At 50.5% G+C, this 22,600-nt stretch overlaps 1 protein-coding gene across 1 annotated transcript; it reads left to right on the plus strand.

Annotated features, from left to right (window-relative positions):
* Positions 1-1,557: 1,557 nt before the first annotated feature.
* Positions 1,558-22,400, plus strand: TRPV1 (transient receptor potential cation channel subfamily V member 1). The gene is made up of 16 exons (XM_066366251.1): positions 1,558-1,844; positions 2,577-2,740; positions 2,817-2,969; positions 3,447-3,587; positions 3,734-4,032; positions 5,089-5,268; positions 7,786-7,944; positions 9,070-9,165; positions 10,546-10,616; positions 11,783-11,948; positions 12,379-12,445; positions 16,139-16,461; positions 17,397-17,524; positions 18,094-18,209; positions 18,718-18,723; positions 22,234-22,400. Exons 1-16 carry the CDS (start codon positions 1,558-1,560, stop codon positions 22,398-22,400), a joined length of 2,523 nt encoding a protein of 840 aa, XP_066222348.1.
* The last annotated feature ends 200 nt before the right edge of the window (positions 22,401-22,600 follow it).

The following is a 22,600-nucleotide window of genomic DNA, read 5'->3' on the forward strand; positions in this document are numbered from 1 at the left end:
CCCATGCCCCGTGGCCTTGACATTCAAGGCCAACAGCGATCTAGTTCTGACCACGCTTCCTATCCTCCAGTCCACTGACTCTATCTTCATTGGCTACTCCAGGGGTCCCCACCCTCTCCCCGAGTCCCAGCCCAACCCTGCTCTCCTCCAGCACATCTGTTACCTCCTCCATGCAGCCTTTTCCAGCACCCTGGCCCCTCCTGCCGTCCTCACATCCCAGGTGGCACCTGGTTGCTGTCTCAGATGAGATTGGAGTCCTCTCTGTGCCCCCAGCACAGGGCTGGGCACTCAGTAGGACTCAGTAGGTGGGTATTGAGTGATGGATGAATGAATGGGTGAGTGGTTGGAAGCAGGGCTTCCTGTAGCCAGACACACTTCCTGCCACAGGGGTTCCACCTGACGGATGAATCAGAGAAAGACTCAGGTTCTCGTGAAAGTAGAAGAGACAGGAGGGGAAATGGGCCAGCAGTCAGCTGTCTGTCCTGCTCACAGGATGCAGAGTGACAGAACTGCCTCGTTTTCCCCATGGATCTGGGGGATCATTTCATAGCTGATTTATTGCCATGATGTGCTCTGAGTTTTCACTGCTTGAACTTTCACTGGAAAATGCATATCTTGAAAAGACTCCCATTCGTTCAGTGGCTGCTTTCTGGAACCCAGCCACTGCTGGAACATGATTCTCCCTAATCTCCTATGAAAGTGGGAACTACAAGTGCCTGTATCTGATCTCTCATTTCCCCACGGTGACCAGCACAGCTTTTTTTCATAAAGAGATGGGTCAGGCAAGCTCCCTGCCCAAGAGGAGGTCACAGGGAAGGGGAGATTAAACAGTGACAGTTGCTAGACTGCACAGTGGACCAGAGAGCCATGAGTGATGGATGGGCCATGAGTGATGGATGGCCAATGAGCTGGGCCACCCGGAGGGGCAGGGAGCATGGCCAGTGCAGGGATTAGGGGGTGTGGAGAAGACTGGGCCCCAAGGGAGGTGACGTCTGAGAACTGGTAAGCTTTGGGCAGGAAAAGGAGGAGGAAGCACCCCAAATTGAGGCACTATGGGAGCAAAGGCCAGTGGGAGGTGGGAGAGCCTGGGTACCAGGGAGAGGGATGCCTGTTGGATAAAGGGGAAGAGCAGGAGGCGAGGTTAGGAAGGGAGTGAAAAACAGTATCTATACACGTTTACAGCCACACATGCTGGCACTTGCTGCCAGCTTAACTCCAGGTGTTTAGGCCTGAAAGGCCCACTAGCCCCTGACAAACAGTGCAAAAGTCCTCTACAAACTCAATGGCTGCAGCAGTGAGGTGGAAAAGCAAAGGCAGGCGAGGGCATGGCTGGTGATGGGGAAGCATGGCATAGGAGGGCCTGTGCAGACTGAGGCGTGAGCGCGCCAGTCTCTGCCTGCCACCCTGTTTCCATGCTGCACGCCGCTCGGCTCTTTGGGGCTGAGCTGTCCTCATCACCAAGTTGTCCCTTGAATGCACAGCCGGAGACGCCACTCACCCCGAGGTGAGAGCAAACCCGATCTTGGTGGCTGCCCGCAGGCTGCGTCTTGGGCAAGGATGAAGAAATGGGGGAGCTCAGACTCGGGGGAGTCTGAGGACCTGCAGCAAGAAGACTCCCGCCCTGACCCCACGGATGGAGACCAGAACTCCAGGCCAGCTCCGGCCAAGCCCCACATCTTCTGCACGGCCAGGAGCCGCAGCCGGCTCTTTGGAAAGTGTGACTCGGAAGAGGCTTCTCCTATGGACTGCTCTTACGAGGAAGGTCAGCCAGCCTCCTGCCCGGCCATCACAGTCAGTCCTATTGTCATCATCCAGAAGACTGGAGATGGCCCCATCTGTGCCAGGTAAGCTGCTTCTGGAGCCCAGCTTCCTCCCCACCAGGAGCCCACCTGGCTCAGCGGGCTGAGGCCCCAGCCATGGAGACACCAGGTGATGCTCTGGCTTATGGCCTGAAGGTCATAGAGCTGGGGAGCCTGGGAGCCTTCACAGATTGTCGATTGCAGCATCTGTACTCATAGAACCTTCAGGACACGGGTTACCAGTGGATGTTGGCATATATACTGATTCTAGCTGCTGACTGATCGCTAGGTGTCCAGGCCTAGAATACCTAACAGCCCCAAACACTTAGATTTCCAGTTAAAAAGGGGCAAGGGCAGGACACTTTTAGACAGAGTACAAAACAGCTCCAGTGAGGAGCCCACCAGCCCTCCTGCCTCCTCCAAGGCAAGACAGGGAAGGAAGATGATTCTTGACTCTCTGGGGCCAGCCGAACCCCTGCCTCCAGCCCCCTCTAGGATACTGCCTTCTGAACCCCAGCTCCTGAGCAGGCCGAGGAGCGGGTGGCCTGGGTGTTGGATGAAGCAGTGGCGACAAGGACTTTTTAGAGTGTGTCTATAGACAGGGCGGGGACAGAATGGGGGCACATCCACTTCCTGGACAGTCACCAAGGTGGAGGGGTGGATTTCATATCCTGTGTTTTCTCCTTTTGGTGTGCTTTGGAGTTTCTTCCTGCTCCTTGAGGAGCTCCAAGGGCCCCAAGCCCTAGCGGGAGACGAGGGCAATTTTCTGGCCCACAGGCAATTATCCCAGGACTCTCTTGCTGGCGTCAAGAAGAACCTCAAGCTCTATGACCGCAGGAAGATCTTTGAAGCTGTCGCTCAGGACAACTGTGAGGAGCTGGAGAGCCTGCTGGCCTTCCTGCAGAAGAGCAAGAAGCACCTTATGGACAACGAGTTCAAAGGTAGCCCTGGAGAGGGCCGGGCTCCGGGAGCGCCCCAGCTGCCACCCCCTGCTCTGACCCTCACTTTATCTTGCAGACCCAGAGACAGGGAAGACGTGTCTGCTGAAAGCCATGCTCAACCTGCACGATGGGCAGAACTCCACCATCCCCTTGCTCCTGGAGATTGCCCGGCAGACGAACAGCCTGAAGGAGCTTGTCAACGCCTGCTACACAGACAGCTACTACAAGGGTGAGGAGGGTCGTGCTTGGCACAGCTCTGCCACAAGCGCACCTGGAGCCAGGAGGGCACAGCCATGCCTGGGAGAGCCTCTGAGCAACTTGCTCCCTATCCTACCCATCCAGTTGGTATTCTGGTGTCCCTGCCTCCCCCACCTGCTGGCTTGGTTTGTCCTGGTGCTGAGGGTCCTGTCTCCCTGTGGGTCCGGTGTTCCTGGCCTCTGGAGCTGTTGGCCTCCCTCTCTGTTACTGCTCCTGACTCTCAGGCAATTTTGACTCCTCCAGTTTGCAGTTTGGTGGCCTGTGTTCCTGGGGATCTTTAGCCTGCCTCAAGGACTCCCTGTACCCCCTTTGGGGATCCTGGCCTGGTCTCCTCTATTGGGGGGGCATCTTCCACCTTCTGTCCAGGCCCTCCCCAGCACCGTCTGGGCACCCCCTGGGCACCCCCTACAGGGCATGAGCCCAGAACCAACAGCTCGCACTCTCACAGGCCAGACGGCGCTGCACATCGCCATCGAGAGGCGGAACATGGCGCTGGTGACCCTCCTAGTGGAGAACGGGGCAGATGTTCAGGCTGCGGCCAATGGAGACTTCTTTAAAAAAACCAAAGGACGGCCTGGCTTCTACTTTGGTAGGGAGACCATGTGGCAGACACTTGACTTATTGATGATTGCTGAGGGGAGGTTTGGGGTGGAGACAGAGGGAGATGCCGGCAGGATGGTCCAGGGCCCAAGCCGTCTGTTCCTGAAGCCCACTGTGTGCCTGTGTTGGCTGCAGGAGAGCTGCCCCTCTCCCTGGCTGCGTGCACCAACCAGCTGGGCATCGTGAAGTTCCTGCTGCAGAACTCCTGGCAGCCAGCAGACATCAGCGCCGGGGACTCGGTGGGCAACACGGTGCTGCACGCGCTGGTGGAAGTGGCCGACAACACGGCTGACAACACCAAGTTTGTGACGAGCATGTACAATGAGATTCTGATCCTGGGGGCCAAGCTCCACCCTACGCTGAAGCTGGAGGAGCTCACCAACAAGAAGGGGCTGACACCACTAGCCCTGGCTGCCAGTAGCGGGAAGATCGGGGTAGGAGGGGGACTTGGCACGCTAAGCTGGCATGCTGCAGGAGGGACTGCCTGCCTCACTGGGCGTGAATCCTGCCCGAGGCTGTCACAACAGCCTGTAGCATTGGGGTGGGGCTGTTAGAGTGCGCCAGAGGAATTGTGGGAGCTGAGGAGAACCCAGCGTTGCACACGTGGCCATTTCTTTTTATGGTTTTAGATCAACTTTATTGAGGTGTAAGTTACATCAAACAAATGGCAACATCTAAAGCATTTGGTTTGATGAGTTTCGATAAATGTATGCAGCTCTACCCTCCCACCCCCACCCCCAACATACAGAACCTTGTTGTTGCCTGTGGTTCTCTCTGGCCCTTTTGTAGTCTGTCAACCCCTTGGCCCTGCCCACTCTAAACAGCTACTAATTTGTTTTCTATCACTTTAAGTGATTTTGCCAGAAAAAAAGTTCTTTGTCCTTAGACTCCTTTGCTGTCTCAATTTGTAGGAAGCCAACCTAAATGTAAACATAAGCATTTAATCTAATTAAATTATCACAAGAGATGCTTTTATAATATTTATTTAAGCTATTGGCTCTTGTGAACCTTATTTTCATTTATTTATTTTTTATTGAATTTATTGGGGTGATGTTAGTTAATAAAATTATGTAGGCTTCAGGCGAACAACTTTATACATCATCTGTACATTGTGTTGTGTGTCTACTACCCCAAGTCCACATGTGGCCATTTCTGATTTCTAAGTGAGCATCACCAACAAGACACAGGATGGGGGGTGGGTGCTGGGACCTGGGCTGGGGCTGGGTTGAGCCGAGGGTAAAACAGATGTGATCAGCCAGGTGTGATCACGTGATGGGTCAGATGTGGCTGCGGTTGGGGTCTGAGGCAGCGGCAGGTTGATCTGGGTGGTGGCCAGGAAGCTGCTGGATGGAGGTAGGCGCTTGGGTAGGGGCTCCAACTGGCCTGGGAAGCAGAATTATTCCTGAAGCGGAGCTAGTGGCCGTGTGGGGACACAACCTGTGGCCGGGCACCAGGCTGGTTTCTCACAGGCTCTTGTATTCCCATGGCAGGTCTTGGCCTATATTCTCCAGAGGGAAATCCAGGAGCCCGAGTGCAGGCACCTGTCCAGGAAGTTCACTGAGTGGGCCTACGGGCCTGTGCACTCCTCACTCTATGACCTGTCCTGCATCGACACCTGCGAGAAGAACTCGGTGCTGGAGGTCATCGCCTACAGCAGTAGTGATACCCCTGTGAGTGGACCTGGGCTGGGGCCAGGGGAGGGCTTTCTGTCTCACCACACCCAGCCCCCCTCCTTGCCCCTGGTCTGGCTCTGCTAGGTTCTCATTAGTGAAAACCTGCTGCCCGAGATCTATGTCCTGCAGCCTCATCAACCCACTTGTTCCCTTCGTCATACAAACCATATACAGTGATATTCCCATAAACACTTACATCAGAAGTACGTAGACAAAAAGAATCTTCCTTTTATTTATATAAAAACATGCAGCTTCATTTTGTTTACACAAACGGGAACATACTGGCCCTTCCTGGCTGGTTGGCTCAGTGGTAGAGCGTCAGCTGGTATGTGGAAATCCTGGGTTCAATTCCTGGTCAGGGCACACAGAAGTGACCATTTGCTTCTCCATCCCTCCTCTCCATCTCTTTCTTTCTCTTCCTCTTCTGTAGCCATGGCTCGAATGGTTTGAGCAAAGTAGGCACTGGGCGCTGAGGATGGTTCCATGGCCTTGCCTCAGGCACTAAAATGACTCAGTTGCCAAACAACAGAGCAGCAGCCCAGATGGGCAGAGCATTGCCTGGTAGGGGGTTTGCTGAGTGGATCCCTGTTGGGGCACATGTGGGAGTCTGTCTCTGCCTCCCCGCCTCTCACTTAATTAAAAAAAAAAGCGATCATATTATACATAATGTGGAACAACCAATTTTTTCACTTAATGATGTGTCTTTTTAGACAATTTTGTATCTGTACATATGAGTCTGCTTCGTTAAAAAATCCACAGTACAGATGAGGAGAAAATGTCCATAGAAGGATGTCCAAGTTATTTCCAGTTTTTGCTACTATGATGGTACAGGCCACTTGGTGTGGGTTTGAGAATTATTCTATGAAGGATACCTAGAATTAGAATTGCTTAGTCAAAGAGTATGTACATTTTAATATTTTAATAGCTACTGCCAAATTGTCCTTCAAAAAGACTTTGTCAATGTACTTGCCCACCACCAGTGTTGACATTGGTTGATAAAATTACATAGTTTTCAGGCATGCAATTCTATAATACACCATCTGTATATTGTACTGTGTGTTCACCACCCCAACCTTTTTTTTTTTATCACTTCTGTGACTTGTGTCTTGCTTTGGAGGGCTTTTTCCACTTCAAGATTATACCCATATCCTTCAATATTTTCCTTTAGTTTTTTTGTAGGTATTTTATGTTTGCCTCTTTAATTTATCTAGAATTAATTTTTGCATAGGTGTGAGATAGGCACATTAATTATTTGGTTTCCAAATAAGGGTACCAATGCCCCTAAATGAAAGGCTCATCCTGCCACCATGGCTTTGAGAAGGCCACCTTCCCTGTCAGTTCTTTCTAAGGTGACACTCTGAGCCTGTGAGGCTGACTCAGGGCTGGTGTCTGTGCTGTTGGCCAGGAGGGGCTGCCACATGTCTCATGGGGCCAAGAGGCTGTGCTTACAGGGCTCGAGTCCAGGGAGGGAGAGGCGCGGCCCACAATGCTGTGCCTGTCCGCACTCACCCGGCTGCCATAATGAATCCGGGGGGCTGGGCTGGTCAGTGGATGGCATCACAAGGACTTGGGTGTTTGACATAGGGAAGAGAGGGATGTGGTGCCATGGCTGCTGCCTTCATGTTTCTGGGGGCTCTGGGAGCCAGGAATGCAGTAACAGGTCCCCTGAGTGCAGAGCTGGAACCATTAGTGGAAAGCAGAGAAGACAAACTTTATTCTGGAGGATAGATCTTCCCAATAGTTAGCATTTCTCTACAGGCTTCTTGAGGCAGCAGGGAGCTTCCCATCCCCAGAAGCATTCAAGAAAACACTGAACAGGGATCTCATTGGGGGAGCTCAAACTTGGGTTGGGGGTTGGGCTCGATAGCCTGAAGGCTAGGATGACCTGATTTTGGCTTACCCATCTTAGGGATACTTGAACTTTAATAGAGATCTCCTGGACAGCAGACTTTTGCCCCAAAGCCTACTTGTAATGATGGTATCCCGGGCTCAGGCCCACCCACCGCAGGGGAGTCTTTCTGGTTGCCTTTGATCTCATGGTCGGTAATGACCACTCTTGCCTGAATAGCCTGCCTGACCCAGGTCTGGAAATGTGAGAAGTAAGGAACCCAGAGGCCCCTTCCAACCTGCTCTCAGCCCCTCCCTTAGCAGCCTCATGCCAGCCTCTGCCTGTGTCAGCCTCTTCCCATTATTGTGGGACTACTAAGGATGTAGGTGCCCAGGAATGAGTTATTAGAGGTAATGGGCATAGAGTGTCGGGCAGCATTTGTTAGTTCTCAAGTGTCTGGGGCATTTATGGTCCCTTGTCCAACTCCACCCCTTATTCACTGTACGTGCAGGGCACTGAGGCGCAGAGTGTGGGCCTGCTGGCTCAGCTCTGCGCCCCTCAGCTGCTCTGTGGGCCGAGGGCGTGGTCAGGGCCGGTCCTGTGCAGAGATGTGGGTGTGGGGAGTGCCTGAGGATGATGAGGGTTCCCGGTGGGGCGTGACCCTCACCTGTCTTTGCTCCCCTCAGAATCGCCACGACATGCTCTTGGTGGAACCTCTGAATCGACTGCTGCAGGACAAGTGGGACCGATTTGTCAAGCGCATCTTCTACTTCAACTTCTTCGTCTACTGCTTGTATATGATCATCTTCACCATGGCCGCCTACCACAGGCCTGTGGATGGCTTGGTGAGGCCTGAGGCTCGGGCCTTGGTGTGGGTGGGGGGAGAGGGGAGGGGCATTCCTATCAGACCCCCGAGACCCCAGGCCCAGGCCGGGCCCTGGAGTCCTTCCCTGCCCTCTCAGGCTGTCCTGAAAACCTGCCTGTTCTAAGCTGAGGTCCCTGATTACAGAGGGGGCACACTAGGGTAGAAAGAATGCAGGAATTGGGGCTTAGGAAGCAGCTCTCCCCTGAGCTGGGTGTCCACAGAGTCATGAGATGGTACAGGCCCTAAGCCCACTGCCATCCTCCTTTCCTGCCCACTTCCGTTCACGCACTCGCTCATTATTTATTCCCTGGACATAGACTGTGCCAAACCCTGGGCCGTCCATCAAATCACCTTAAGACCACATATTTTCCTCTTTCAGGAAACATAGATTCCCTTGAGTTTTGGAATTAAGTCCTTTCCATTCAATACCCAAACACTTAATTTTGTTGCTTTTATTTCCAGGGTGCCTTGCTTGTAAATTTGATTTAAAAACTCAATTCCCTAGTTAGATGAAACCTGATCTCTCTCTACCTATTAAGGCCATTTAATGACTTCATTTTAAGAGAAAAGAGAAATGTGCTAACAGGATGGACCAGAGAACTAGTACTTATGAAACACTGATGGTAGGCTGAAAGGAAACTCACAGCAGGAAATGGAGGCTGAACACAAGGACCACACACATGTGGGATGCCTCTCTCTCCACCCTCCTTGGGAAACCCTGATGCGTCTGGGAGCCCAGGGGTTCTCCGTAAGCCTTGGGAACAGCAGGAGCATGTGGCATTGGGTCTGTAAGCGCGCCTCCACCTCTGCCATCGTCCTCTTTCCAGCAAAGTCTGGGTTGAGACTTGTCTGAGAGATAGCACAACATTGTAAGGATGCTCCACTTGGTACCTGGAGACTGCCCCTTTGGGAATCAGGTTCCACAGAGCGGCATCCACGCGGACGTCCCCAAATAGTGCATTGTCTTTATTTGTGTCTCTCTCCTGATGGAGTCTGAGCCTCTTGGGCAGGGGCTGGGTCTTCATCACAGGGCTTGGCACTGGGTAAGTGTTTGTCAGATGAATGAACGAGTGAATGGAGTCACTAATTTCTCTGTACCTTGCAGCCTCCCTACAAGCTGAAAAACACAGTTGGCGACCATTTCCGCGTCACTGGAGAGATTCTTTCTGTGTTAGGGGGATTCTACTTTTTTTTCCGAGGGGTAAGCATTCTTTTCCACACTGTGAATTTCCATTGTCACCAAAACAAAAAATCAGGAGTTCCATTCAGTGCTCACTCTCTTGAGGAGCTGAGAGATGCATGGGGGAGGCAAGAGCCTTCCGGATGCTCATGGTTGGAGGGTGGGCATCTGCCCAGTGGGTCCTGCAGGTGGTCATTCTTGAAGATGGGCAGTTAGGGATCTCAGAGGTAGAGATAAGTCATGACTGGTAGTTGTTTAATTAATCAAAATAGTCCATTATCGAACAGAATAATGAAAGAACTCTACCTGTATATTGGAACCATTTTATTTTAACTGAAAACTCATAGATGCACATTCCTTGACTATTATTTTACTAAACGAGCAGTCTTTTCTTTGAATGTGGGAACATTCTTACAAGAAGTACAAATAATTAGACATTATTGTGATTTCCCCCCTCAATCTAAGCCACATCTACTACCTTTCTTTCTTTCTTTCTTTCTTTCTTTCTTTTTTTTCTTTCTTTCTTTCTTTCTTTCTTTCTTTCTTTCTTTCTTTCTTTCTTTCTTTCTTTCTTTCTTTCTTTCTTTCTTTCTTTCTTTCTTTCTTTCCTCCCCTTCCTTCCTTCTTCCCTCCCCTCCTTCCTCCCTCCCCTCCCCTCCCCTCCCCTCCCCTCCCCTCCCCTCCCTTCCCCTCCCCTCCCTTCCTTCCTTTTTTCCTCTTCCTCCCTCCCTCCCTTTTTCCTTCCTTCCTTTTTTTGTAACTTACTTTTGAGGAGTCATTGCACTCTATCTTCATAGAAACCACTGTATTTTCGCATTCACAGCTTATACTATAATAAAGTACAAAGCCACAGTAGTAAGTGCGACAGGCAAAAAGCACTCTTGGCAAACACAGGCCCAGTGGGTGGGAGCTTAGTGGAGTGAGGGGGGTCCTGGATCTCCTAGCCTTCAGCGTTTATCAGGGCCCTGGGCGTCAGCAGAATGTTTTCAAGGAGTGGACAGCACTGATTAATCTGGTAAATTAGTTCAGTGGAGACTGATTAAAGAATTTTTACTGTAATGCATGCTTAAAGATATTAGAAAAAAAACTCAAATTACAAAGAAGAAGAAAAAAAAAAACACCCAATCCCATCATTCAAACACAGCAATTGATAATATTTGGTTATTTTTTTCTTGTCTTTACTTCTAGGTATAATTGTCATTGTACTCTTTATTTTAAAGAATCTCTTCTGACTAAGTCACATAACATTAGCCTGACCCATGCTCTTCCACTCCCTTCATCGTCTCTGCTTTGACTCATTCCCATGGTCCATTGTGGTACCATTTAGGAAGTATTCTGGGTGCTCACCACTTAGCCAGGTCTAACCTTTCCTGGGATCTTCCTCTGTCTATTTATCTGCAGATTCAATATTTCCTGCAGAGGCGGCCATCACTGAAGTCCTTGTTTGTGGACAGCTACAGTGAGATACTTTTGTAAGTGACCCTTTGGCTCTAATAACTCAAGAGCAGAAAACATCTTTTGGCTTAGTCCTGAGGACACAGCAGTCAGCTCTCGCTCATTCTGTCGCATACACTCGGCCTGAAGCAAAGTGGGGCCTCACAGCATGTTGAATGAATAATGGAAGGCACTTGATAAACGTTTGGTGGGTAAATGAATTCCGAGGGTCCACTCTGTGCCAGGTATGAACCAGGTACTAGGGAATGCTAGACCTGTTTCACGGGCTCATGTGATTTATAATCTGAGTTAGATGTACCCTTGTTCATTTTTTCTACCCCTTTGTCCATCCATCTGGTATTCACTGAGTTGGCTCAGGAATATTGAGATAAAAGAGACCTGGTTCTTGTCTTCAAGGGATTTCCAATCTTTAGGGCAGAGTTTCTTGACCTTGGCACCATGGACATGTTAGACTGGACGATTCTTTGTTGTGGGGCTGTCCTGTGCACTGTAGAATGTTAGTATTTTTGCCCAATAGATGCCAGTAACTCTCTCCTTGTCCCCTAGACAATCAAAATTTTCTCCAGATAACTTCCAAATGCTCCCACTTGGTGTATGTATGTGTGTGTGTACAAAATCACCCCTCATTGAGAATCACTGCTTTAAGGGGAGAGAGATTAATAAAAACAGTTATAAAAACAATGTAGATGTCACAGGGAAACTCCTTTCTTCATAAATAAGCCAGAACCTTATGAGGTCCCTTGGAGGGCCCCGGATGCAGAAGGGACTTTCAGTCGGTGAAGGGTCCTTCTCCTGGGATCTCAGCTCATGGCCTCTACACTGACCCTCTGGTTTCCCTCATTTCGGGGCTTCTTCTCTTTATTCCCGGCAAGTGTCGTGTAAGGAGCTGATTTCTCACCCTATTGCAGCTGGCCTGTCCCTAGGAATCACAAACCCCATCCTTTTACTATCATCTTGAGATGCTTACGCTGTAGCCCCACAGGACAAATTAAAGGGCCCATGGAGGCAATATTGCTCCCTGAGAATCATGGGCTAACGAAGGCAGGCCAGACAGCCCTACCCCCGCCATGGCCTGTGGTAGGTTCCTCCGTGGAGAGGCCCAGGCAGTGGGGTCTTCCTGTCTGTAAGGGTGCCAGGCCTCGGCGGTGCCCTTAGGCAGAGCTTCCTGTCATTCCACCCGCAGCTTTGTGCAGTCACTGTTCATACTGGGGACCGTGGTGCTGTACTTCTGCCGCCGCAAGGAGTACGTGGGCTCCATGGTGTTCTCCTTGGCGTTGGGCTGGACCAACATGCTCTACTATACCCGTGGCTTCCAGCAGATGGGCATCTATGCCGTCATGATCGAGAAGGTGGGTAGGAGGGCCTGAGTGGTTTCTCCACAGAGCCCGTCCTCTTGGTGGGTATATGGGACCAGTCCCACAGACTTACTCCATCCTCTCCGTATAGTCTGAGGAAATGCTGGTTTGGCTGAAGACCCACTTTCCTAGCTAATTACCCCTCAAATTAGGTAGTTTGGCCTTGACCCAGGTTTGGGGGCTTCCCTAAAACTTGATGCCCTGGCCTACCAGGCCCCACTCTCCCACCAGAACAAAGGCCATGAGTGGGGGGAGCTGTGGACAACTCCCTCAGGACACTACAGCCCACCAATCCAAACTTTCCTGCACGTTCTCCGATTCTACTTGGGCTCCATTTGAGCCCCTGGGCTGACGCAGTCCTGGCCCTTCCCTCGGCCGTGCCCGGGCCTGGACTTGGTTCTGACAAGCCTGTTCTCTCCTGTAGATGATCCTGAGAGACCTATGTCGCTTCATGTTTGTCTACCTCGTTTTCTTGTTCGGGTTTTCCACAGGTACCAGGCATGGTCAGGGTGGGTGAGGGGAAAAGATTCCTGCTCCCCTCAGCTTCCTGAGGGTTCTGCATGGGTGGATGGGGAGGGGCCAGCGGGGAGGGGCTCTGTGGGGAGGAGCTCTGTGGGGAGGGGCTCTGTGGGGAGGGGCCGGTGGGGAGGGGCTCTGTGGGGAGGGGCTCTGTGGGGAGGGGCTCTATGGGGAGGGGCTCTGTGGGGAGGGGCAGGTGGGGAGGTACTCTGTGGGGAGGGGCTCTGTGGGGAGGGGCTAGCAGGGAGGGGCTCTGTGGGGAGGGGCTAGCAGGGAGGGGCTCTGTGGGGAGGTACTCTGTGGGGAGGGACTCTGTGGGGAGGTACTCTGTGGGGAGGGCCTCTGTGGGGAGGTACTCTGTGGGGAGGGACTCTGTGGGGAGGAGCCTGGTGGGGAGGGCCCCGTGGGTGTGTGTCTGCGGATGACAGAGCAGTGGACAGAGCTCACAACATGAGCAGAACCTATAGATGTTATTCATAAAACATTTTAAAGTAAGTTTTGAGGTAAGAAGTGCTACTTGCCTGTAAGATAGCTATATTTTGGCTAGGTTTCTTTAAAAAACTTATTTTGACATTATTTTAAACTTGCAACAATGTTGCAAGAACAGCACAAATAACTCTCTACATTCTATCCAGATTCCCCCATGCTATACACACACATACACACACACACACACACACCACTTAAAAAAGCTGAGAGGCTCTGGCCCATTGGCTCAGCGGTAGAACATTGGCCTGCCGTGTGGAAGTCCTGGGTTCGATTCTGGGCCAGGGCACACAGGAGAAGTATCCATCTGCTTCTCCACCCTTCCCCCTCTCCTTCCTCTCTGTCTCTCTCTTCCCCTCCCTCAGCCAAGTTTCCATTGGAGCAAAGTTGGCCCAGGTGCTGAGCACTAGAATGGCTCGGGTTGTGCGGAGCAACACCCTAGATGGGCAGAGCATCGCCCCCTCGTGGGCATGCGTGGTGGATTCTGGTCGGGAGCATGCAGGAGTCTGTCTGCCCCCCCTCACTTCGGAAATATACCAAAAAAACCCAAAACCGAACCAAAACAAAACTGAGAGTATGTTTTTTATGATCAGATGTGATCAGTCTTTACCACTAAATATTTTAAAAATATTTAATATTTCCTAAAACACAGGACATTCTCTTATGTAAACACAGTATAATGATCAAAAATCAGGAAATTAAAATTGATACAGAGCTGTTAGCTGAACAACCAACCTTATTCAGATTTCACTAATTGCTCTGAAAGCATCTTTCACAGAAATGGAAACCCCAGATCATGCATTACATTCAGTTGTCACACTTCTTTAGTCTCCTTCAATCGGCAGCAGTTCCTCAAACTTGGCTTGTCTTTTGTGACCTTAGCATTTTTTATAAGTGAAGGCCAGTTTTTATAACATCTCTCAGTCTGGGTCTGATGTTTTCGTTTGGGTCTGATGTGTCCTCATGATCAGATTTAGGTGAACATTTTTGGTCAGAATATCGGGGAAGTGATGTGTGTCTTCTTCAGCATTGTATCAGGAGTCCCATGACACCTGCTTGTCCCATTTCTGGTGATATTAACTTTGATTATTTGTTTTGGTGGGTCTGCCAGATGTTTCCACTATCAAGTTATTATCTTTCCCTTGGTGATTGATGAGTAATTTGTGAGGAGATGTTTTCAGCTTATGTAAATATCCTGTTTCTCATCAAACTTTCACCCAATTGTTTTGGCATCCACTGATTATTTACAACTGAGTCACCTCATCCCAATGATTGTCAAATAATGGTCTTTTTAAAAAAAAGAATTCCTATTGATTTGAGAGAGAGGGAGAGAGAGAGAGAGAGAGAATGAGTGGGGAGGGGAAGGGAGAGAGACTGAAGCACCAACTCTTTGTTCCACTTAGCTGTGCACCCATTGATTGCTTCTCATACGTGCCCTGGCCAGAGCTTGAAAACGTGACCTCAGGGGTTGAGCTGGCGCCCTTGGGATCGAACAGGCAACCTTGGCATTCCGAGGGGACACTCTATCCACTGTGTCACTGGCCAGGGCAAATAATGTTTATTTTATTTTATTTTATTTAGACAATTAAATTTAAGAGGGTGACATTGGTCAACTAGAGTACGTAGATTTAGAGGAAACATCTTCACATCATTTGGACAGTTGATTATGTTGTATACCCATCACCCAAAGTCAAATCATCTTCCGTCACCTTATATTTGTCTCAGTTTATCCATGTTGTTGTAAATGATACTATGTCATCATTTCTTACAGCTGAGTAGTATTCCATTGTATATATGTACCACATTTTCTTTAAAATAATGGTTTTCTAAGTCCATCATTTCTTCTGCATTTATTTGCTGGCATTCTATTGTAAGGAAGAGCTTTCTATTTGTCTACACTTATTTACATAAATATAGCCTCATAGATTCTTTTATGTTTTTTTTAATGAATTCTCACTTTTTAAAATGGGTTATAACTCCCTACTACTGTCATCTACTTTGATACTCAAATTGTCTGAGGAATTGTCACTGGGAGCTCCTTCAAGCTGATTCCTGTGCCCTTTTGACACACCCATATAACTTGGCTCTGCTTTGATTCTCATCTGAGTCCTGCAGTTACAGCCTGTTTTAGAATCTTTGTTTGGGTGTCATGAACAGCTCTAACTAGGAGCTTGGGCTGACAGGGATTGGTGTGGGTTCTGGCCTTGCTCTGAAGGCCCTGTTTATCAGTAGCCACAGGCAGGGATGAAGCCACGTGGGTTAGATCCTGGTTATGCACTAGCCATGGGGGAAGCTGCTACAGAAGCTCTCAGGCTCTGAACTCCATTTCCCACAGGAGAGTGCAGAACGCAGAAGAGACCATTCTGCTCTGAGCTGCTTAGCTCATGGTTCTGGCACGGGGTGGCTCTGGGCCACCTTCTAAGAGGCACAGGCAGATGGAGCAACTGAGAGAGCGGCTGTGGACCCAGGGCTGACATACAGGGTCAGGCAGATTGTGCACTGCACAAAGCTGACTGTATTTACATTGTCCATGTAGATTTGTGTATTTATTTATTTATTTTTATTTTTTCCTATTTTTCTGAAGCTGGAAACAGGGAGGCAGTCAGACAGATTCCCGCATGCGCCTGACCGGGATCCACCCGGCATGCCCACCAGGGGGCGATGCTCTGCCCATTCGGGGCGTCGTTCTGCTGCAACCAGAGCCATTCTAGTACCTGAGGCAGAGGCTACGGAGCCATCCCCAGCGCCCAGGCCATCTTTGCTCCAATGGAGCCTCGGCTGCGGGAGGGGAAGAGAGAGACAGAGAGGAAGGAGAGGGGGAGGGGTGGAGAAGCAGATGGGCGCTTCTCCTGTGTGCCCTGGCCGGGAATCGAACCCGGGACTTCTGCATGCCAGGCCGACGTTCTACCACTGAGCCAACCGGCCAGGGCCTGTGTATTTATTTTAATAATTTTTCATAGCAGATGATAAAGTTTGTACTGTAACAAAATAATATATTATGGCAATTTTTCTGATAGTTTTGAAGAAGGGGGCTCTTTTTAAGAAAAAATGACACAAAGGTGCTGCATACCCGAGCCGTGTTCCTGCTACAGCTCCATTCTAGGGTCGTGCGTGTATGTTGGGGGACCTGGGATCCTGGCTTCCATTCAGCTGCACCCCTCCTTCCTCATGTCCTCTAGCGGTGGTGACACTGATTGAGGACGGACAGAACAAATCCGTGTCGGCGGACACCGCCTCGCACAGGTGGCGGGGGCCTGGCTGCCGGTCTCCGGACAGTTCCTACAACAGCCTGTACTCCACCTGTCTGGAGCTGTTCAAGTTCACCATCGGTATGGGCGACCTGGAGTTCACCGAGAACTATGACTTCAAGGCTGTCTTCATCGTCCTGTTGCTGGCCTACGTGATTCTCACCTACATCCTTCTGCTCAACATGCTCATCGCCCTCATGGGGGAGACTGTCAACAAGATCGCGCAGGAGAGCAAGAACATCTGGAAGCTGCAGGTGGGTCGGTTGGCGAGGCGTATGTAGCAGGAGGGCGTCAGCTGCTCCGCACAGCTGGCGCGGGGGCCCTGCAGGGTTTGAGGAGGGGCAGAAAGCTCAGCGGGTCAGGGACCACGCAGCAGCATCTCCCGCAGCCGGCCCCCTCCCGGCTCCTCCTGCAGGGCTTCCCGGCCCAGTGTCATTAGCCTGTGTTCCTAGACTCAGTGTTTCCTGTGGGCTGGCCAGCCGGTCCCTGAGGGAAGGAGGCAGAGGGCTCAGCACCATCCATGCGGTGCCCATCTCAGGGGGACTTGAGATTAAACTCTGGGGGAGCAGCTAAAAATGGGACAGGCCTCGACAGCTACAGTTTTGAGACCCCTGTGTTCATGTTTGCCTTCATCACTAATAATAAAAGTACTGTTCTCATTAAGTAGCACTGACTCTGTGCCAAGTACTTAACTCCATGCTCTCACTGGATCCCCACAACAATGCTGTGAAGTGGGCACTCTCCCTAGTGCCGCTGTTTGGATGACGGCACTGAGGCAAACGTGCGGAAGTTAGGTATCTGTGTTCAAAGCAACTGGAGTAGCCCAGCCAGGAGTCAGCCCAGGCAGTCTCACACTCAAGGCTCTGCTCTTGCCCACTAATATACTGCCCCTTCGTGAGCTCCTCCGAGAGGGGTCTAGGGCTGGTAGGCACCACGTCACACACGGGGCTCACCACTCACCAGCAGTGCCTGGGCAGGTCTGGAACTGGACGGGCTGAGCTCCTTCTGTGGGCTGGTGACCACAAGGCTTCAGGAACCAGCCGGGTACAGAGGGCACTGCAGGTCCTACTCCGAGGTGCTGGGCCCGGGAGAGACCCCGGGGAGGCTGATCTTAGCAGCCAGCACTGGCAACCAGGGGTGGCCCCTGGATGAATCCTCCACCCCTCTGCCCTTTTGTGTCTTCCTGCAGAGAGCCATCACCATCCTGGACACAGAGAAGAGCTTCCTTAAGTGTATGAGGAAGGCCTTCCGTTCAGGCAAGCTGTTGCAGGTGGGGTACACTCCTGATGGCAAGGATGACTACAGATGGTGTTTCAGGTAATGCCCAAGCAGGAACAGAGCATGGGGGCTCAGATCAGCATGGATACTGGGGACCCACCCGGAGCCAGCTGTGTGTACAGGGGCCATTCCAGGGCTTCGTGTGAGCACGGAGGACCCCCCTGCTGCCAGCTGTGGTACAGAAGCCTGCCTCAGGGCCTCTTGGGGCCAGTCATGGACACAGCGGACTCTGCTAAGGCCAGCTGTTGGTACAGGGGCTGCCCCAGTGCTTAGCTGTGGCCATAGCAGACCCACCTTAGACCTCGGTTGGTTGAGACCCAGACATTAAATATTGGAAAATGAGGTATCCAGAAAGGGTCAACAGGTAATCAGGATCAGGACCAAGAATCTAATATTTACAGTCCCTGGACCCTATGGTGTGGTCAGAGCGGGTATCCCCAGGTGGTGCCCAAAGGGCAGGCCTGTCTCCCCCGCCCCTACCAGCGATGTCTCCCCATCCTGATCTATGGGCTTCTAGGGTTTGGCCTGTGGGGCCAAGCCCTCAACCTGGAAGCTTGGCATGGCTCTTAGGCTGCCAGCTCCCTGCCCCCTGTCCCCTCACCCTGCAGGGTGGATGAAGTGAACTGGACCACCTGGAACACCAATGTGGGCATCATCAATGAAGACCCGGGCAATTGCGAGGGCATCAAGCGCACCCTGAGCTTCTCCCTGCGGTCAAGCAGAGGTGAGATGTGAAGGGAGGGGTGCTGTGACATGCTGGGCAGGTGAGGCTGTGGCTGCCCCCACTCTCTGCAGGCCTTCCTCACCCCATAGCTGGGGTGCTGGAATGGCTCCAAGTGTCCACCACCCTCATGAACTCAGTCACGAGCACTATTACATGTTCTCACGTGCACCTGCACAGCTGGCTGCTCCACATGCCCGTGCACGCCGCTCTGCTAGCACCCCCGGCCCAGGCACCTGTCCTCAGTGCCCCAGAGGAAGCAGCGCAGCCCACACCCAGCCACCTGGATTGCTGACCTCGTTGTGGGCTGTCCTGTCTCCTCTGCCCCATGCCTTCCACCCAGATTCTGCACTCAGCTCTGTGAGGCTTATGGACAAACAGCCATGCAAACCCTCACCTTGTGTGGGCACATCCAGGCAGGCAGAGCGGGGAAGAATGGGAGAGTAAAGGGTACACCTTGGGCAGAAAAGCCCTACCAGGCAGTAACTACCCGAAAAAAGTCCTTTAACAGTTAATGGTAAACATTTAACAGCAGACATTAAATTAAAAGTCTAATTGACAATACTCACTTAAAAGGAAGCTAACTTACAATCCCCTCACAAATTCTTTGTTTTTTTAAAAATTGTGTTATATATATATCACACACATATATCATATATAATATATATACACACATATCACAATATATATATAAAATAAAATTTGTCATTGTAACTGTTTTTTTAAAGTGTATCATTGAGTATTAATTGTATCTACAATGTTGTGCAATCAGCACCACTATCTACTTCCAGAAATTTTTCATTGTTCTGAACAGAAACTCTGTATCTGTGAAACAATTACTCCCCATTTATATTCCACTCATCCTTGGTAACCTCTTTTCTACTTTCAGTCTCAGTGAACTTGCCTATTCTAGGTACTTCATATAAGTGGAATTATACAATATATATCTTTTTGTGTCTGGCTGAATAATACTCCATTGTATATGTATAGTATACCACATACAATATTTTATTTATCCTTTCATCTGTTGGTTGACATTAGGATTGTTTCCACCTTTTTGGCTATTGTAAATAATGCTATGAATATTGGTGCATAAGTTTTTGTTTGAATCCCTGCTTTCAACTCTTTTGGCTAGGAGCGGAATTACTGGGTTATAATTCTAGGTTTACCTTTTTGAGGAACTGCCAAACTATTTTCCAAAGCAGCTATATCATTTTACATTCCCACCAGCAATGCACGAAGGTTCCACATCCTCACCAACATTTCTGTTCTTTTCTTTTTTTATTATAGCCATCCTAATGGAAGTAGTATCTCATTGCAGTTTTGATTTGCATTTCCCTGAATATCTTTTCATGTTCTTATTTGCCATTTATAGATAGTCTTTGAAGAAATGCCTATTCAAGCCCTTTGCCCATTTTATTTTATTTATTTATTTTTTTGTGGCAGAGACAGAGAGAGTCAGAGAGAGGGACAGATAGGGACAGGCAGACAGGAAGGGAGAGATGAGAAACATCAATTCTTCCTTGTGGCTCCTTAGTTGATCATTGATTGCTTTCTCATATGTGCCTTGACTGGGGGGCTACAGCAGACCAAGTGACCCCTTGCTCAAACCAGCGACCTTGGGCTCAAGCTGGTGAGCCTTGCTCAAACCAGATGAGCCTGTGCTCAAGCTGGAGATCTCAGGGTCTCGAACCTGGGTCTTCCACATCCTAGTGTGACGCTCTATCCAGTGTGCCACCGCCTGGTCAGGCCCTTTTCCCATTTTAAAATTTGTGTTTTGTTCTTGTTGAGTTATAGGAATTCTCTATTTATTCAAGGATATTAATCCTTTATCAGATATATGACTTGCAAATATTTTATCCTCTTCTGTGAGTTATCTTTTTACTCTCTCAGTAGAGTTCTTTGATGTTTGAAAGCTTAAAAAATATATATATATTTAAAAATATATTTGTATATGTAATATATATATATTTAGTGAGGTGGGGGACAGGCAGGGTCAGACAGACAGGAAGGAAGAGAGAGATGAGAGGCATCAATTCTTCATTGCTGCACCTTAGTTGTTTATTGATTGCTTTCTCATATGTGTCTTGATCAGGGGGCTCCAGCTGAGCCAGTTACCCCTTGCTCAATCCAGTGACCTTGGGCTGAACCCAGCGACCTTGGGCTTTAAGCCAGCGAACTTTGGGCTCAAGCCAGCGACCACGGAATCATGTCTATGATCCCACACTCAAGCCGGCGACCCTATGCTCAAGCTGATGAACCCATGCTCAAACCAGATGAGCCTGTACTCAAGCCGGCGACTTTGAGGTTTCAAACCCAGGCCTATGCTCTATCCGCCATGCCACAGCCTGGTCAGACAAAAGTTTTAAATTTTGATGAAGCCCAGTTTATCTATCCAAATTTAACTACTCAATTTTGGAAAACTACTCAGGAACTTTATGTTTTCCCAAGGGCCTCCTGTAATCCTGTAATGTCCCCACGAGTCTCACTGGAAGCACGCCGTGTGTCATTTCATAGTACTTATTGATGATCTCTTCTTCAGTTGTTAACTGGTCTGTTCATCACAGAGGCATTCGAAGATGGCTTTGCATATGATTTGAGCAGTTTTCCAACATCACTCCTATTGATTTCATGAAATCCCACATTTTTTAACAAGCTGTGCTGTTTTGTTTGCAGTTGATTTGCATTATGTTTGCATCACGCTGTTGGCTGTTTACAACATGACACACCCACTGTGGTATTAACAAAGACACGGCCTGATGGCAGGGATGCTCACATTCATGCCACTTGGGGTGGAGGTGGGGAACGGTTAGAGGTTCCCTGATTTCATACTTACATTTACTTAACAAATACTTTCTGAACATTTTGCTTTCCTGCACAACTTTGTAACAGTACAATAGTCAGATAATCCAGGGAACTCATGGGCCTGCGATTAGGAAGGGGTGAGGGAATACAGGAGCGAAAGGCCAGGGGAGAACAGTGGTCAGTAACTGAGCTAGGGAGAGCTCCTGGGGGGCTCTTGGCATCAGGACTACAGGACATGGGCTCTGGAACACCCATACCTAGTTTGAGGGCCTTGGAGCAGGAGCAGGGCCAAGCACTCCCCGAGGCTGGGTCTCCCTCCTCCTCTGTCAGCCAGGAGACGGGGTCTCAGTGAGCACCTGGCCCCTCTCCCAGTGATGCCATTCTGTTTCTATCACTGGGTTCCCTGAGGGATCATGTTTCAACAGTTGGGACTTAGTGTCAAACTGGAGTTAGGGGGACAGGCTCGTGTAGCCTGTGGGAAACACCAGGACCTGAAGTATTACGCTGGAGTGGCCACAACGGGCCTAGCTTCTGGCATTCCTGATGCCTTTGAGATGTGGCCGGTGTTGGACACCAGCAGAAGGGCCTGAACTGTGGCCTAGGGGTGGGAGATGTGGCCAACTGGAGGCTTGGCTGACCAGGGCTCTGGCCAATGGAACGAGAGCACACACAGCTCTCCCTCCTGCCCGGCGTTCTCTGACGTGGCCGGGGCTGGAGATCGCTATGAGAGTGACAGCTAGGTCTTCCTCAGGAACTTCCGGGAATTACAGGCCACAGGCGAGATCCCGGTCTGAGGCCCAGTGTTCTCATGGTCCCCTTGTCATTGCTTCCAATCTGCTAGGCCCTGGTGGAGCCTGGACCCCAAATCCTCATTCTCTCGCTGGTGTTCATCACCGTACACCTGAGCTGGTGGGAGCAGGTCAGGGGACAGGCCCTCCCACGTGGGCAGTGAGGAAACGGAGGCAAGAGAGGCAAGCAATGGATTCTGGTGAAGCCATAGCAAGTCAGGCTGGGGCGGAGGAAGAGAATTTAAGCAGCTGCCAGAGTGGACGCGGCTCCCGGAGCAGCTGAGGGGAGAGGAAATGGCACCGGCCTGGGGGCCTCAGGAAGCAGCGGCACACCTGGGCCCCGTCTATCTGGAGGTTGATAAGGCCAGCCAATGAATGTTTCTTATTGTTTTGCTGCACCCAAGGCAGTAACAATGATTTACCTTTAATTCCAGGGAGACACTGGAAGAACTTCACCCTGGTTCCCCTTTTAAGAGATCAAAGCACTAGAGACAGGCACCCGGCTCAGCCCGAGGAGATCCACCTGAGGCACTTTGCAGGGTCCCTCAAACCAGAAGATGCTGAGGTCTTCAGGGATCCTGCTGCTTTAGGGCAAAAGTGAGGGACCCCCACAGGAGGCTCCATGCTGCGGGCCTTCAGACGGCGCACCGGTGCTGGGGTCTGTGCAGGCACACCTGTGCTCTCAGCAGCCGCCAGCCGGGTCCAGTCTGCGCCTGCCCAGGCACTTTCCTAGACTTCCCTGGACCAGCGCGGGGAGCAGTGCCGGATGCATGGGAGAGATATCCATCCAACCCTCACCGT

The sequence above is a fragment of the Saccopteryx leptura genome, chromosome 2 (genome assembly GCF_036850995.1).
Source record: "Saccopteryx leptura isolate mSacLep1 chromosome 2, mSacLep1_pri_phased_curated, whole genome shotgun sequence".
NCBI classification, from domain to species: Eukaryota; Metazoa; Chordata; class Mammalia; order Chiroptera; family Emballonuridae; genus Saccopteryx; species Saccopteryx leptura.